A 15999-nucleotide genomic window follows, 5' to 3' on the forward strand; every position below is an offset into this window, starting at 1 on the left:
TATCTGGGGACTTTGGGGGTGGAGCCAGGAGACTTTGGGGATGGGGCCAGAAGAAGGGTGTGGCAAGCACAACTGAACTCCGAAGGGAGTCCTGGCCATCGCATTTAAAGAGACCATGCTCTTTTAAAATGCCATCCTTCCATAGGAAATAATGGAGAATAGGGGCACCTTCTTTGGGGGCTCATAAAATTGGACACCCCCTCCCGTTCAGTCTCTTTGAATTTTGGGAGATGTTTTGAGGAGAGTCCCTGGGTGCTATGCTGAAAATTTTGTGCCTCTACCTCAAAAAACAGCCCCTCCCAGAGCCCCAGATACCCATGGATCAATTTTCCATTATACCCTATGTGAATTGGTCTCCATAGGGAATAATGGAGTGCCCAGCAGACATTTCCTCTCTCCCACTCCCCGGCTTTCTGATAACCATGGAGCAGGGAGCGTGCCTCCAAACTGGGGGGTCCCCTGCCCCCACCTGGGGATTGGCAGCCCTATGGAGAGTGGATTGAAAGTGTGTTATTTAGTCTGTGCAAAAGCGCCCTCCGTCTTGAGAGGCAGTTGTTCTGCACATGCTCATGGATGCTCTTATTGCCACTTCCCTGCCGGTGGAAATAGATTCTGAGGCTGAGCCCTGAGCTTTTGGGGATGGCGGCGAGAGGCTGGATCTGTGTCTCTGGAGAAGGATTGCCCTCTAGTGGGCAAAAAGGGGGTCTTGCGCAGTTTGGGAACAGATGCATTTCAATTTTGAAGAGTCTGTGGGTGGCTGTATTAGTGTGCGGGGCTGACACATAGGTGGTGGCAGCAGCGTCTTTCAGCTGGGTGATGCTGAACAGGCTCCTAAACCCCACATTTGTTCTCCATTGCCTATTGTCTGTATCCTTGTGTGTCTGTCTGTCTTGTCTTGTCTGTCTTTCCACTCCATCCAGAGGGGACCTCCCTGCCTTTCCTAATCCCCATCATCATCCCAGATTTGAAGCCCAACCGCACAGCAAAACAGATCCAAGGTGAGAACTTGAAGACATCTCTCTCCTGCTGCCCTGGCTCGAGAAGCAGCAACCTCAGAGCAGGGCGTGGCTGAGTGCCAAATTCTAAGCATCTTCTCTCTTCCTTTTTTTAAAATCCCATCCTTCCTCCCAAGGTGCTATGGGGCAGCAGGCGTGGCTTCCTCTGTCTCCATTTCATCCAAAGAACCCTGCGAGGTAGGCTACGCTGAAACAGAATGACTGGCCTCCCCAGGGAGCTCTTAAGTGTGTAGATTTGAACCCAGGTTTCCCTGGTCCTCAGCTCCATCTCTTACATAACATCACCTCTCTTCTGGTCTCTCCTTCTTGTGGGCCAGCAGACAGACAGCTTTGCAAAAGCTTTGCAGAGACCATTTAGGTTCAGCATCCTCCCTAGCCGTCTCCCAGTGGACAGTTCCCTGGTCTTCAGGGTGTGAAGCTTCCTGCCTCTCCAGGTGTTGCTTCTGTGCCATTTGGGCTTCTGTGTAGCAAGGGCTAGTCATTCCCCTGTGCTAAGAAAGGCAGAGATTCCCTCTGAGCCCACAAGCTCTCTATCTCCTGCTAAGGCCCAAGCAGCATTTCTCTGGACTTTGCGTACACCTGTAACCAGGGCTTTTTGGGTAGAAAACCATTTGTATATTAGGCCACACCCCCTGACACCATTGTTTCACACAGGGGTTTTTTTGGTAGAAAAAAAGACCAGCAGGAAATCATTTGCATATTAGGCCACACCCCCTGACACCACCATTGTTTCACACAGGGTTTTTTGGGTAGAAAAAAGACCAGCAGGAAATCATTTGCATATTAGGCCACACCCCCTGATGCCAAGCCAGCCGGAACTGCATTCCTGTGTGTTCCTGCTCAAAAAAAGCCCTGCCCTTGATGGACCTCATTTCATATGTATGGTCTCATGAGTTAGGAAAGAAACTACTGGGAAATTTTGGTTAATACAGCAGAGTTTGCCCAGACATAGAAGCCTGATCCTGAGTGCAGGAAATAAATCTACCAAGATGCATATTGCAAAAAGGTAAACTTACATCTATTCAAGTAGACACAGTTCACATTCAGGTTGTGGTCGAAAGGAGAGAGAGAAGCCTAATCTTAAGAGTCCTTTCCCCATCACAAGTGGCCAGCTTATTTATTGTATATTCGTACTATCCAGTTCTCTGAGCAACAGAAAGAATTCAGTTTAAGAGCAGAGAATCTTGGAGGCTTATGGTGTTTTGCAGTGGGGGAAGCAGTGACCAGCCAGCCAGGGCTGTTTCGTAAAGTTCTCCTTGCAAGGAGACACAGAATATCCAGAGACCCTCACAGGATTCTTCTTTGCCCACCGCAAGAGCTCCAATTTCCATTTCTGTGGTGTATTGTGCTTTAGTAAAGCACCGCGCGGCCATGCAGCAGAGACGACCAGGGGGAATCCCCTGGTCACTCGGCACAGCGCGCGAAAGGACTCCGCCAATCAGGATCTGTGGCAGGAAGTTTGACTGGCCAGGATTGGTCTGGGCCAGCTGGGGGGCCGTTCCGGGCTGTGTGTATATAAAGCGGGTCCCGGCCCGCGTTGCCCCCGTTCTGTGATGTACCTTCGAATAAAGTATGTTGCCTTCTGCACGTCTCGTCACTGAGTACATTACAATTTCCTTTGCTGGCTGTAACCAGCCCCTGGCCCAAAGAGACAGGACGTGTTCAGTAGTTAGGGGTTATCAGTTGTTAAGGGCCATTGGAGGAAGGGACTTCTAATCTTCAGTCTACCCTAAGAAAGCTTGCTTTGCTACAAGCTCAAGCAAGGGCCTCAGTGAGGGATGCCTGTATTGATATTTGCAGGGGTGGAATTCTACCAGGAGCTCCTTTGCATATTAGACCACACCTCCCTGATGTAGCCAATCCTCCCAGAGCTCACAAGGCTCGTTTTTGCAAGCTCTTGGAGGATTGGCTACATCAGGGAGGTGTGGCCTAAAATGCAAAGGAACTCCTGCTAGAATCCCACCCCTGGTGGGGCTTGATGCAGCAAAAGGCTGCAGGGCTGTAACCAGGCAGGGGCGGCGGTGGTGGTTTGGCCTTATTTATTCTCACTGGCCGGCAGCTACACTCCCTGCAGAATACCCACCGTCGTGTGAGCAGGAACGGCGCGAAGCCTTTGAGGAGGCCCAGCGGCACCAACAGGAGGGCACCTTCATCCCAGAATGCGAGGGCGACGGCACATACAAGATCGTGCAGTGCCACCAGGTGACGGGGTACTGCTGGTGCGTGCGGGTGGACACCGGCCGACCTGTCCCAGGAACTTCCACACGGTCAGTATTCTGATCTCCAGCTTGGGCTGGCCCCACGAATGCCATCCCCTCCAGACTGAATTCTTGCAGGCCGATTCTCATTCCTGGGATCGTTGCCCACTCTTCCCCTCCTGCACCACAGTTACCACTGCAGGGAGGTTCTCTTTTGCCTTCTGCATGCCTAGGTGCAGGGGTGGCCAACAGTAGCTCTCCAGATGTTTTTTGCCTACAACTTCCATCAGCCCCAGCCAGCATGGCCAATGGCTGGGGCTGATGGGAGTTGTAGGCAAAAACATCTGGAGAGCTACCATTGGCCACCCCTGCCTAGGTGGATTCAGCTCTCCAGAGAGCCAGTTTGGCATAGTGGTTAAGTGTGTGGACTCTAATCTGGGAGAACCAGGTTTGATTCCCCACTCCTCCACTTGCACCTGCTGGAATGGCCTTGGGTTAACCATAGCTATTGCAGGAGTTGTCCTTGAAAGGGCAGCTGCTGTGAGAGCCCTCTCAGCCCCACCCACCTCACAGGGTGTCTGTTGTGGGGGGAGAAGATATAGGCGATTGTAAGCCGCTCTGAGTCTCTGATTCAGATGGAAGGGCGAGGTATAAATCTGCAGTCTTCTTCCTCCTCCTCCCTGGAAACTTCCTCCCAGATATGTGGGTTTTCCTCCAATGGAAGAGCCCCGTTAAGTTGGAGGAAGTCTGCTTAGATAGCAGAGAGGCTCAGACCTGAGGCAAAAAGAAAGGTGGGGTATGACTGTTTTAATAAATAAACTTTATTCAGTAGAGTGGTAGGTAGGGATGTCAACTCTGGGTTCAGAAACTCCTGGAGATTGGGATGTAAAGCCTGGAGAGAGCAGAGTTTGAGTAGGTGTGGTACTTCAGCAGGGTACAACACTATACAGTCTACCATCCAAAGCAGCCATTTTCCCCAAGGGAAGTGATCTCTTGTCATGTGGAGGTCAGTTGTAATTCTGGGAGATCTCCAGGCCCCATCTGGAAGTTGGTAATCCCAGTGGCAGGGTAGGGGCAGGGGTGGAATTCTAGCAGGAGCTCCTTTGTATATTAGGCCACACACCCCTGATGTAGCCAATCCTCCAAGAGCTTACAAGGCTCTTTTTTTTGTAAGCTCTTGGAGGATTGGCTACATCAGGGGTGTGTGGCCTAATATACAAAGGAGCTCCTGCTAGAATTTAACCTCCGGGTAGGGGCAAGATCCGCTCCCATGTGTATGCTTAGTCTTCCACAGCCAGTCTTCTAAAAGCCAGAAAGAATCTGGCTCTTTTAATAAAAGATGTACTTAGAAATGCAGAATTGGCTCCTTGGTGCTCATGTGCACGCGGCAGCACTTGGTGGATCAGTCCCCCTCTGAGATTTCTCTCCTAGAGGGATTTGGGAGAGAGAGAGAGAGAGAGAGAGAGAGAGAGCAGAGCTTTGAAGAGTGTCAGCAAGTCTCAGACTCTAAATTAGATTTCTTAAACTGGAGTTTCCCCAAAAAGCAAAATGGAGTGTGCTTTTAACAAACAAACAAACAAAAATAGGGATGGTTTCAAAAAGTAGCCATGGATTCCGCAGTAAAACCTGCAGGTCACTGTATTGGTCTGAGGCAGAACAAAGTCTGAGTCTAATTCTGGGTATAAGCTTTTGTGGGCATGCACACCTTTTCAGATACAGTGAAACAGACTTCACCAACTATCACATATAGATGGGGGGAGGTTAGTTGCCGGGAAGGGCTAAATGGAGTCAAGATGTATAAGTAACTGAGTGATAAGTATAGCTGAGACTGGATTAAAGCAGTTGGTAAAATCTGTGAATAGCAGCAAATTAGCATACAAATAATAAAAGAATTAACAAAAAGATGTGAGAACTGAGTGCCTTAGCATGTGCAGTGAGATAAGAACCCAATATCTCTGTTAAGCCCTGGGGGTTCCATTGTCCTGAGTGTTGTAATAATTTCTAATTCAGCAATCTCCCATTCCAGTCTGTTTTTGAAATTCCTTTGCAATAAAACAGCTACTTTGAGTCCCCCACTGAGTGTCCTGGGAAGTTGAAATGTTTTGCTACTACAGGCTTCTCAATTTTGTGATTCTTAGTGTCAGATTTGTGGCCATGAGTGCTTTATTGTAGGATTTGACCTCTTTGCCCTATGGAGAGAACTGGAGGGCATTGTTGACATTTAATGGTGTGTGTGTGTGTAGGTAGGTAGGTGTGATGACTCAAACTTAGTTCTGCAGTCAAATAGAGCTCTCCCTGACTCTCGAAAACTCATACCCCAATAATCCTTGTTGCGCTCTAAGATGCTATTGGATTCGAATCTAAAAAATAGGAACTGCCCTGGATAAAACAGTTTGAGTGCAAGCATCGGAGATTCTCCTTCCCTAACCTGCCCTCCCCCCCACTCCGAAAAAACATGCCTGAAGATATCTGCCCCCTCCCTTTGGGCTCAATTGTTTCAGTCCTTCAAGGAAATCTCTTTTCTTCCACCACACAGGAATTTCCCTCCAGACTGCGGAGCTGACACAACAGCCAAAAGCGTAGACATGGGCTCTCTCTTCCGTGATCGGACACTGCCGGGTAGGTTCCAAGAGCTTAATTCATTTTATATGACTGCTGAAATTGCTATCTGATATCCTCTGAGAAAGTGTATGGCAGATGGATTTTTATAGGGGTGGAATTCTTGCAGGAGCTCCTTTGCATATTAGGCCACACACCCCTGATGTAGCCAATCCTCCAAGAGCTTACAAAAAAGAGCCTTGGAATTCTAGCGGGAGCTCCTTTGCATATTAGGCCACACACCCCTGATGTAGCCAATCCTTCAAGAGCTTACAAAAAAGAGCCTTGTAAGCTCTTGGAGGATTGGCTACATCAGGTGTGTGTGGCCTAATATGCAAAGGAGCTCCTGCTAGAATTCCACTTCTGGATTTTTAAAAGGAAAAAAAAATTAAGCAAAACAGAGTTCCACCAAGTCAGCCATGTAAAACTACAGTCTAGGGGACATATCTGTTAAAATCACTCTGCTGGAGTTGCCAGCTCTGGGTTCAGAAATACCTGGAGATTTTGGGGGTGGAGCCTGTGGAGGGCAGAATTTAGGCATGGGAGGTTCCCTAAAGGAAAATCTCAGATGCATATGGCTCCTATTCAGAGCAGCATTGCAGAGAAAAGAGAGGAAAGAAGGGTGATCAGTCCTTCCTTTGCTGTGTGGCTCTGCCTAGCCAAACCACCATCAGCTCCACTTTCCTGGAAGCTGTGGAGAGGAAAAATGTTGGGATGCCTGAACATGTATCTGTGCTGTGTACTTTGGACTCGAACTGTCTGTCTTTACAAGATCTTTAGGGATCCTTTTGTTCCTTCTCCCTGGCCCAGGTTGTCCTGGCACCAAGAAGGCCGAATTCATCTCTAACCTGATCAAAGCTTTAGCTTCGGACATGCTGCAGTCAAGAATGATGCCCGCCCCATACCGAAGGCACGAACCACCCGACTGTCATCTCCTCTCTCAGTGGCTCAAATGTCCTGTTTTGAACTAGAGCAGGGGTGTCAAAGATGCATCCCGGAGGCCAAATCAGGCCTTCGGAGGGCTACAATCAGGTCCCTGAGCAACTGGCTGTCATCTGTTTCATTCTCCCTTTCTCTTGCTTCCTTCTGCATCACAGCTTGCTTTGCAAGGATTGCTCAATTGCACAGGAACTACAGAGCAAAACCTCTATTTTCTCCATTGGCTGAGGCTCCTTCCTTGGGGAGGAAGGGGGGAGGGAGAGCTTGTTTTGCCAAGCTCTCTCAATCACACAGCAGAACTACTGAGCCAAGCCTCTCTTCCTTCTATTGGCTGAGGATCCTCCCCCTCCTGGTCCCCTGGGGAAGGAAGGAAAGAGCCAGAGCTTCCTATGCCCAGTTCCCTGGATCTCACAGGACAGATGCAAAGAAAGCACTTTTAAGACAAATAAGTGCCAATGTTTTAAGCATGTTTTATTTTAAGCTTTTAAAAAATCTTTGTGTTTGTCTGTGTCCTTTATAAAGTTTATATCTCTGCTACCAAATCTTAAATAGGTATACACATGGCCCAGCCCAACCCGACATGGCTTGGCCCAACAAGGTCTCGTTTATGTCAGATTTGGCCCTCATAACAAATGAGTTTGACATCCCTGAGCTAGAGAATCACAGACATAGAGGACAGTGTGTGTGTGCGCGTGTGTGTCTGTCAAGTCACAGCCAAATTATGGAGACCCCTCACAGGCTTTTCAAGCCAAGAGATGTTTGGAGGTGCTTTGCAGTAGCCTGCCTCTGCATAGCAACAACCCTGGACTCCCTTGGTGGTCTCCCATCCAAATACTTACCAAGGCCAACCCTGCTTAGTTTCCAAGATCTGCTGGATTGGGCTAGCTTGGGCCGTGCACATCAGAGCCAGAGGGACTGTATGAGGTTCATACACCAACCCCTACAATGTGTATCTCAGTCTTTCTCATCCCAGGGTGATGAACACAATTTGTATCCTGCTGTGTAAATGAGCAGCTGTAAATGTTATCCCCAGGGCTTTTTTTTTAAGGAAAAGCCCAGCAGGAACTCATTTGCATATTAGGCCACACCCCTGATGTCACCATTGTTTCATGCGGGACTTTTTTTGTAGGAGAAGCCCAGCAGGAACTCATTTGCATATTAGGCCACACACCCTGATGTCACCATTGTCTCACGCGGGGCTTTTTTGGCAGAAAAAGCCCAGCAGGAACTCATTTGCATATTAGGCCACATCCCTGACACTAAGCCAGCCAGAACTGTGTTCTGTGTGTTCCTGCTCAAAAAAAGCCCTGGTTATCCCAACCAGAAAGGAGAGTCACCGTCAGAGGGTAAAACAATACAATACCGTGATTAAACAAAAATGCCCCCTAGTCACAATTATCAATCTCTTATATATTAAAGCTCCAGACTTGTTTGTAACCAAGATTTCAATACAACAATTCATAAATACATTTCCAAAGTGAATCAGGTTCAAATGTCCATAGCAATCTAAACCAGGGGTGGCCAGACTGTGGCTCAGCAGCCACATGTGGCTCTTTCACACAGATTGTGAGGCTCTCAAAGCCCCCACCACCCCATTGGCCAGTTTGGAGAAGACATTCCTCTCTTTAAATCACTTTCCAAGCCAAGCCAGTCAATGGCTTGAAGAATGCATTTAAGGTTAAAGTTGCTTTCTTCCCACCTCTCCCTCTCTTCTCCTTCCTTATCTTGTGGCTCTCAAACAACTGATGTTTATTCCTTGTGGCTCTTCCGTTAAGCAAGTTTGGCCACCTCTGACCTATACCATCCAAACTTCAAACCTAAAAGGCAGAAAGTGCTTGTAATGCTCACATATCCATTCTTTTTATGGAACTTCTCATGCCTCTTCCGGAGATGTTGTTAGCCGCCCTGAGCCTGCCTCGGTGGGGAGGGCGGGATATAAGTATGAAAAATAAATAAATAAATAAATGTCATCCCACCTGCTTGAGTTGGCACCGGAAGCAGTTTTGCACTAGGCCATAATGTAATGTTTGGACTGAGCTGGCAAACAAGAACCAGCCGTTTTGAGTATAGCAATCGGTACATACTTGCTTCTCACCTGCTCAATCTGGATATTCAGAAAAACAAACATAAGAACATAAGAGAAGCCATGTTGGATCATCCAGTCCAACACTCTGTGTCACACAGTGGCAAAAAATTTTATATATACACACACACTATAGCTAATAGCCACTGATGGACCTGTGCTCCATATTTTTATCAAAACCCCTCTTGAAGGTGGCTATACTTGTGGCTGCCACCACCTCCTGTGGCAGTGAATTCCACACGTTAATCACCCTTTGGGTGAAGAAGTACTTCCTTTATCCGTTTTAACCTGTCTGCTCAGCAATTTCATCGAATGCCCACGAGTTCTTGTATTGTGAGAAAGGGAGAAAAGTACTTCTTTCTCTACTTTCTCCATCCCATGCATTATCTTGTAAACCTCTATCATGTCACCCCGCAGTCGACGTTTCTCCAAGCTAAAGAATCCGAAGCGTTTCAACCTTTCTTCATAGGGAAAGTGCTCCAGCCCTTTAATCATTCTAGTTGTCCTTTTCTGGACTTTCTCCAATGCTATAATATCCTTTTTGAGGTGCGGCGACAGGTATTACAAAATGTGACTAGTCTCTGGGACTCCCTTTTCACCAAGAAACCTGTTGTTACCCCCCCCCCCCCCCATCCTCCTCCAAGGGTGTCAAGGTGGCATATGGGGCTCTTCTCTGTTTTACCCTCACAACAACCCTGTGAGTTAGGCTAGCTTGAGAGATGGTGACCCAGTGAGCATCACGCCTGAATGGTGTTTGGAACCAATGTCTCCCTCCCTGATTACAGACCAACATCTGATCCACCACGCTGGGTAAGAACGTAAGTAGAGATCTGCTGGACCAGACTAGTGGTCTAGCATCCTATATCCCACCGAGCCAACTGGATAACCACCCCAGGAGGTCTGCTAGCTGGGGCACAGAGGTTAACATCCTCCCCTGTAGTTACTCCCGCCTTAGCAACTGGGATTGAGAGATCCACTGCCCCTGAAAATGGAGGTTCTATGTAGCCATTGTGCTTAATAATCACTGATGGTCCTCTGAAGTGGTGTGATCCTTTGTTAAATCTATCAGTGGCCTCTAGACTACATGTACAATAGAATGACATGATAGAATGGGAATGCACAACTTCAGACTGTGAGGGAGGGGGGATCACACATTTAAATGCTTTCCCTATCTCCTTGCAATTAAAAAACAAAAGCACCTCAGGGAGAAAAATTCCATTCTAGCCTTTTGCTGTTGAGTTTCCTGCTTACAGGGAATCCAGAGCCATTTTGGTAGTGGTTAAGTGAGCGGACTCTTATCTGGAAGCACCGGGTTTGATTCTGCTTGCAGCTACTGGAATGGCCTTGGGTCTGCTCTCATAGGAGTTGTCCTTGAAAGGGCAGCTGCTGTAAGTGCTCTCTCAGCCCCACCTACTTCCCAGGGTATCTGTTTTTTTGGGAGGGAGGTAAAGGAGATCGTGACTGCTCTGAGACTCTGCGATTCAGAGTATAGGGTGGAATATAAATCCAATATCATCATCATCTTCTTCATCATCTTTTTAAAAATGCAGTTCCTTCACCTACAGCAGTAAAGCCCATCTGCCCACCTCTGCACTCTGCCTTGTTAGTAACCACCTTGTTCTGCTGCAGGTGTAAGCCCCTGTCCCTCATTATATCTTGTGGCAGTGAGTTCCAGAAGCGAATTCACCACACTGGCACTCAGCAGCCCTGGACTTTTTGCTTGCCACTCAGCAGGAGCGTGAAGAAACAGTGTCTGGGCCCGTGGCCGGTGGAGTCCTTGTTAGGCACCCCGCTCTAACGGCTGCTTCTCCATCGCAGGTTTCCAGACCGTTTGACGGGGCGCAGCCTGGAGGAGCGGGTGGTCCGCTGGCAGTTTGTGCGCCTGGACAAGGACTTCAGCAGCAGCATCAGTGAGCGCGAGCTCCGCCCCCTCAAATTGTACATGAAGAAGCACACCCGGCCCAAGCGTTGTGCCCGCAAGTTCCTGGACTACTGCGACCTGGACAACGACCGGCTCATCTCCCTGAACGAGCTCAGAGGCTGCTTAGAGCTCAGTTAACACCAGGGTGGGTATTCTGCAGCTTCTGGAAAATATACTATTTTTAAAAAATCACGTTTCTAATCCTTTTGCGCAACCTTCACTCCAGGAGTGGATTGGCCATTCCCACTTAATGTGAGTTTTCCGTTGGGCCACTGCCTCGGAGGGCGGAATGACAGCTGGCGGCAAACTGAGCATCAGCAAGCAGCAGAATAGATGCTGATGGTCTAATCCAGGGGAGGCCAAACTGCAACTCAGGAGCCACATGTGGCTCTTTCACACATATTGTGTGGCTCTTGAAGACCCCACTGCCCTGTTGGCTGGCTTGGAGAAAGCATTTCTCTTTAAATCACTTTTCCAAACCAATCATTTAAAGTTGCTTTCTTTCTACCTCTCTCTCCCCCTAGTTTCCTTCCTTCCTTCCTTCCTTTTATTATTTTTATTATTATTATTAGCCACAGTGTATGTGTGTATATAAAATTTTTTGCCACTGTGTGACACAGAGTGTTGGACTTGATGGGCCGTTGGCCTGATCCAACATGGCTTCTCTTATGTTCTTATGTTCCTTCCTTCCTTCCTTCCTTCCTTCCTTCCTTCCTTCCTTCCTTCCTTCCTTCCTTCCTTCCTTCCTTCCTTCCTTCCTTCTCTCAGACATCTGATGTTCATTCTATGTGGTTCTTACATTAAGCAAGTTTGGCTACCCTTGGTCTAATCCCACAGGGCAGGGGTCCTCGACATGGTGCCCACTGGCACCTTTCTTGATATTCGTCAAGTATTTTTACAAAGTGGGTGGAGCCAGGTGGGGCTTTTGCCCAGCCGGTCTTCTGATTGGCCACTGGAGATCTGATTGGCTGTGCAGATTTTTAACAACACTGTTTGGGAGCAGTCAGCACCACAGCACTGCATGACTGAAGATAAGCTGTGGGCAGGCGAGAAAATATTTTTAAACAATGTGTTCGTTTTTAAAAGGCATTCTGTCAAGTGGAGCTTCTGTCTGAAACACTGAAGAGTTTCTATTAGAGTTGCATATAAGCTTGGCTCCACCTCCTGCAGCAGCCATTTTCTGGTTGCACTTAGCACCTAATAACGTCAAAGGTTTGGGAGCTAGCCCCTCCCATTCCGTGACAGACTGGTTTTCTATTTGTGGGCAGCTCCATCTATTTTCCTTCCTTCCTTCCTTCCTTCCTTCCTTCCTTCCTTCCTTCCTTCCTTCCTTCCTTCCTTCCTTCCTTCCTTCCTTCCTTCCTTCCTTCCTTCCTTCCTTCCTTCCTTCCTTCCTTCCAACATCGGATGTTCTTGTCCTACAGTTCTCAGACATCTGATGTTTATTCTATGTGGCTCTTACATTAAGCAAGTTTGGCTACCTTTGAACTGGACCAATACCTTTCCCTGCTTTCTTCATGCGGGAGTGAGCGATTTAGCATGCCTGGATACTGGGGTGGGGAAACTACATCATTCTGCTAGTGTATGTGTTATCTCCTTGAACAGATGCAAGTTCACTTTTTTTTGCAATATACTTCTGGGGAGATTTGTTTACTGCACTCAGTATCACACTTCTATGACTGGGCAAAACTTGGCTATATTAACCAAATCTCCCAGTAGTTCACCCCAGTCTACAGGACTTGGCATCCCAGCTCTGGCTTCCTGTTTTGGGACTACCATGTCTTCTGCTGCCCTTTCCCACCTTTGGTCACCTGCCATCTCACTGGCTGCTGGGAATTGCCCCTGCCCAGGGTCTGACAGAAACCTGGAATCAGGTGAGCCATGAACTCCCAGCCCCCGCCCCGCTTCCCTTGGCTCCTAACTAAATCCAGTGCTCACATCTCTCTTGCCCCACTTCTGCCCCAAACAAAAGGGGTTTCTGTGCCTTAATTTGACGTGGATTAACAGTGGATTACCTTCGTGGGACACAGTTTGCCTACAAAGAGGCTGAATCAACATCTCTCTTCTTTGGGGAAATTAGTGTAGGTGGGGGTAACTTGAAACCCTCTTTTCTCTCTCCCCAAATTGCTTTCAATTCGCCAAAATTACTGGAGACGAATGAAATGAGAAAACCTTCCATTCCCACGAAGGGAGGGTTACGTACCTTCCCAGGGTGGGGAAAGGAAACTGGAGGGGGGGTGAGTTAGAGGGATGGGGCATGGGAGGGTTTTGTCTGCTAATTCCTCAAATGTTCAGCTTACTTTTTCAAAAGAGAAAACTTTGGTTAGTTTTCATTTATGGAAAGTAAGGAAAAATGGACCATTCTGAGGAGAGTTATGAGGTAACTCCTGGTCACCAGCATGGGATTTGGTGGGGGGGGGGGCAGCTACAGTTGCCAGATCCAGGTTGGGAAACCCCTGGAGATTTAGGGATGAGTCTGAGGAGTACAGGGTACAAGGCCACAGAGTCCACCCTCCAAAGAATCCATTTTCTCCAGGGGAATCTTATCTCTGTAGTCTGGAGATGGCGCTGTAATTCCAGGGGATCCCCAATCCTACTTGGAGGCTGGCTGGCACCTCTAATTCTGATGCATTACTTTGTTAAGAAAGAGACCTCCACCTCCCCAGCAACCCAACCAATGAATGCAAAGCCACTGAGATGACTGACAAGTGATTGACATTTTACAAAAACCTACAATTGTTCAATACATTCAAATAACTTTAAGGGTATTAAGCTCTTTCTATTCACGTTCTGACTCTTTTGCTTTGACTTCTAATGCTTCCTGCCCCAGTGTCCCCTAGTTCAATTCAAGAAATATCTGGGGACTTTGGGGGTGGAGCGAGGAGATATTGGGGGTGGAGCCAGAAGCAAGGTTGTGACAAGCATCATTGAACTTCAAAGGGAGTGCTGGCCATCATGGTTAAAGGAACTGCACACCCTCCCTCCATTGGAAACAATGAAGGATAGGGGCACCTTCTTTTGGGACTCATAGAATTGGACCCCCTGGTCTAATCTTTTTGAAACTTGGAGGGTCTTTTGAGAGGCATTGGATGCTATGCTGCAAATTTGGTGCCTCTACCCCCCAAAACAGCCCCCCCCCAGCCCCAGATACTGGCAGATCAATTTTCTATTATACCCTATGGGAATCAGTCTCCACAGAGAATAATAGATTGCTCAGCAAACAGTTCCCTCCCCCACCCACGTGCTTTCTGATGACCCTGAAAGGGGGGGGAGGTCCTTCAAACCAGGGGATCCCCTGCCCCCACCTGGGGATTGGCAACCCTAGACTGTCTCATGCTGCTTGAAGACATGTTTCTGGCTATAGGTCCAGCACCATCAGTATTCCCACCAAAACTGCCCTCACAGCCCGTTGCATGAAACTATGGCTAAAAGCCCAGATTATTGCCAGTCTGGGCACAAAAAGCAGTAAGTGGCAAATGTGGGACATGTGTTTAATCAGCAGTGGCAATTCATCTCAACAGGTTGCTAGGCCAGAAAGTTTCACTAGCCTATGGGTCCCCAACCATTTTGAGCCTGTGGACACCCTTGGAATTCTGACACACAAAATGGCTGCCATGAAACGGCTGCCACAAGGGGTGGGGCCAGCCACAAAATGGCTGCTACAGCTTACTTTTAGTCACACAGCATAGATCCTTGTGGTGTGTGGTGGCAGCTGCTGCCAAAGCAAGATTTTTTAAATATCTGCACAGCCAATCAGATCTCTGTGACCAATGAGAAACACTGCTAGACAAAACCTCTCCCCACTTTCTACAAACACTTGGCAGGTGCCAAGAAAGGGGTCAGTGGGTGTCATGGATGCCAGTTTGAAGACCCTTGCCCTCACCTGTTGGTCATTGACAGTGGGGTGGATCCTGCCTCTACTCTACCACTTCATTGAGTTATTTTATTCAGGGCGTTTTTGGTAGAAAAAGCTCAGCAGGAACTCATTTGCATATCAGGCCACACCCCCAGACATTACCATTGTTTCACACGGGGGTTTTGGTAGAAAAAGTCCAGCAGGAACTCTTTTGTATATTAGGCCACACCTCCTGCTCAAAAAAGGCCCTATGTTTATTTATTCATTAAAATATGTATATGCCACCTTTTCCCTCATGTGCTGTGTGCTTCTGGCTTCCTCCAGTTTATGAGGTTCTTCTGTGTGCTTCTGGCTTCCTCCAGTTTATGAGGTTCTTCAGTTGGTAGAAGACCCGGATAAGTTGGAGGCAGGTTCCTTAAGCTACTTGGAGGATAGTTGCCTCCACAGCAGCCATTTGTGGCCAGAAAGGCAAAACCACAGCTGTTAGTAACATTTCTCTCTCTGGTCACCTACATGTGATTTTCATTCACCACAGGTGAGTGGATGTTTAGATGTTGGACCTAATTATTATATATATATTTGTTTGTTTCTTTAGGCTTCCTGCACCATATGAATCAAAGAAATGGCGCTTCCCCTCCTCCAGAACCCCAGGGGGCGCTCTCTCTTTCTCTGAGCACTGCATTCCCACCTCTGATTGCAGACTCTTTGCACTTTAAAGAGACAGACTGGACTTTTCTGCCAGGATAGCTGATGATGGGTGGAATTTGGCCATGGATGCAGAAGTAGGCAGCACATGGGCAGCTCTCGGCCAATCTTCAACTTTTCCTCTTTTTTGCTTTAAAAAAACACAGCATAGATCAGAAAGGCCTGAAACAATCAGCTACCTTTATAGATTTTTTTTTAAATAATATTTTAAACTTTGCTTTATTTTTACTGTGTAATTTTTAAGAAGGGAAAAATAATGAATGTAAGGGGACTTTATTATCTTATTAAAGGGTTTGTAAAAAAAAGTGGTATTAATCTCTCTGTGCAAAAATAAATTGGATTATAAAATGATTTGTAGTCTGTATTTTAAAATTAATAAATTATAGATATACTAAGGTAGATCTCTCTCTCTCTCTCTCTTTTTTAAAGAGGAAGTTTACTTTCCTTGATAGCTCCACTCACTTGCAGAACCTGGGTTTTTTTTAATGCTCTGGGAGATGCAGAGTGATTTCAGAGTGTCTCTGAGCATATGCAGAGTGCCAAGGCCTTGCCATTAGATAACCAGAACTAGCCAATGGTATGTGGAATTTTGATAATGAGTGTAACTTTCACATAAATGCTTAATCCTTGATGCCTTTCATGTTAGAACTTTTTTGTTTTTTTAGAACGGTTTCAATGTAAAG

General features: G+C 47.3%; 1 protein-coding gene across 1 annotated transcript in view; it reads left to right on the forward strand.

Moving 5' to 3' along the window:
* The window catches only part of LOC132585661 (SPARC-related modular calcium-binding protein 1-like), a 67870-nt gene extending 52203 nt beyond the window's left edge, over positions 1-15667 (forward strand). Inside the window, exons 7-12 of the mRNA XM_060257523.1 lie at positions 921-998; positions 3091-3283; positions 5751-5833; positions 6623-6722; positions 10653-10900; positions 15207-15667. Of these exons, the coding sequence (XP_060113506.1) occupies positions 921-998; positions 3091-3283; positions 5751-5833; positions 6623-6722; positions 10653-10893 (695 nt within the window). The 3' untranslated portion in view covers positions 10894-10900; positions 15207-15667. The remainder of the gene's footprint in view (positions 1-920; positions 999-3090; positions 3284-5750; positions 5834-6622; positions 6723-10652; positions 10901-15206) is intronic.
* Positions 15668-15999: the final 332 nt, after the last annotated feature.

This window comes from Heteronotia binoei, chromosome 17 (genome assembly GCF_032191835.1).
Source record: "Heteronotia binoei isolate CCM8104 ecotype False Entrance Well chromosome 17, APGP_CSIRO_Hbin_v1, whole genome shotgun sequence".
NCBI lineage: Eukaryota > Metazoa > Chordata > Lepidosauria > Squamata > Gekkonidae > Heteronotia > Heteronotia binoei.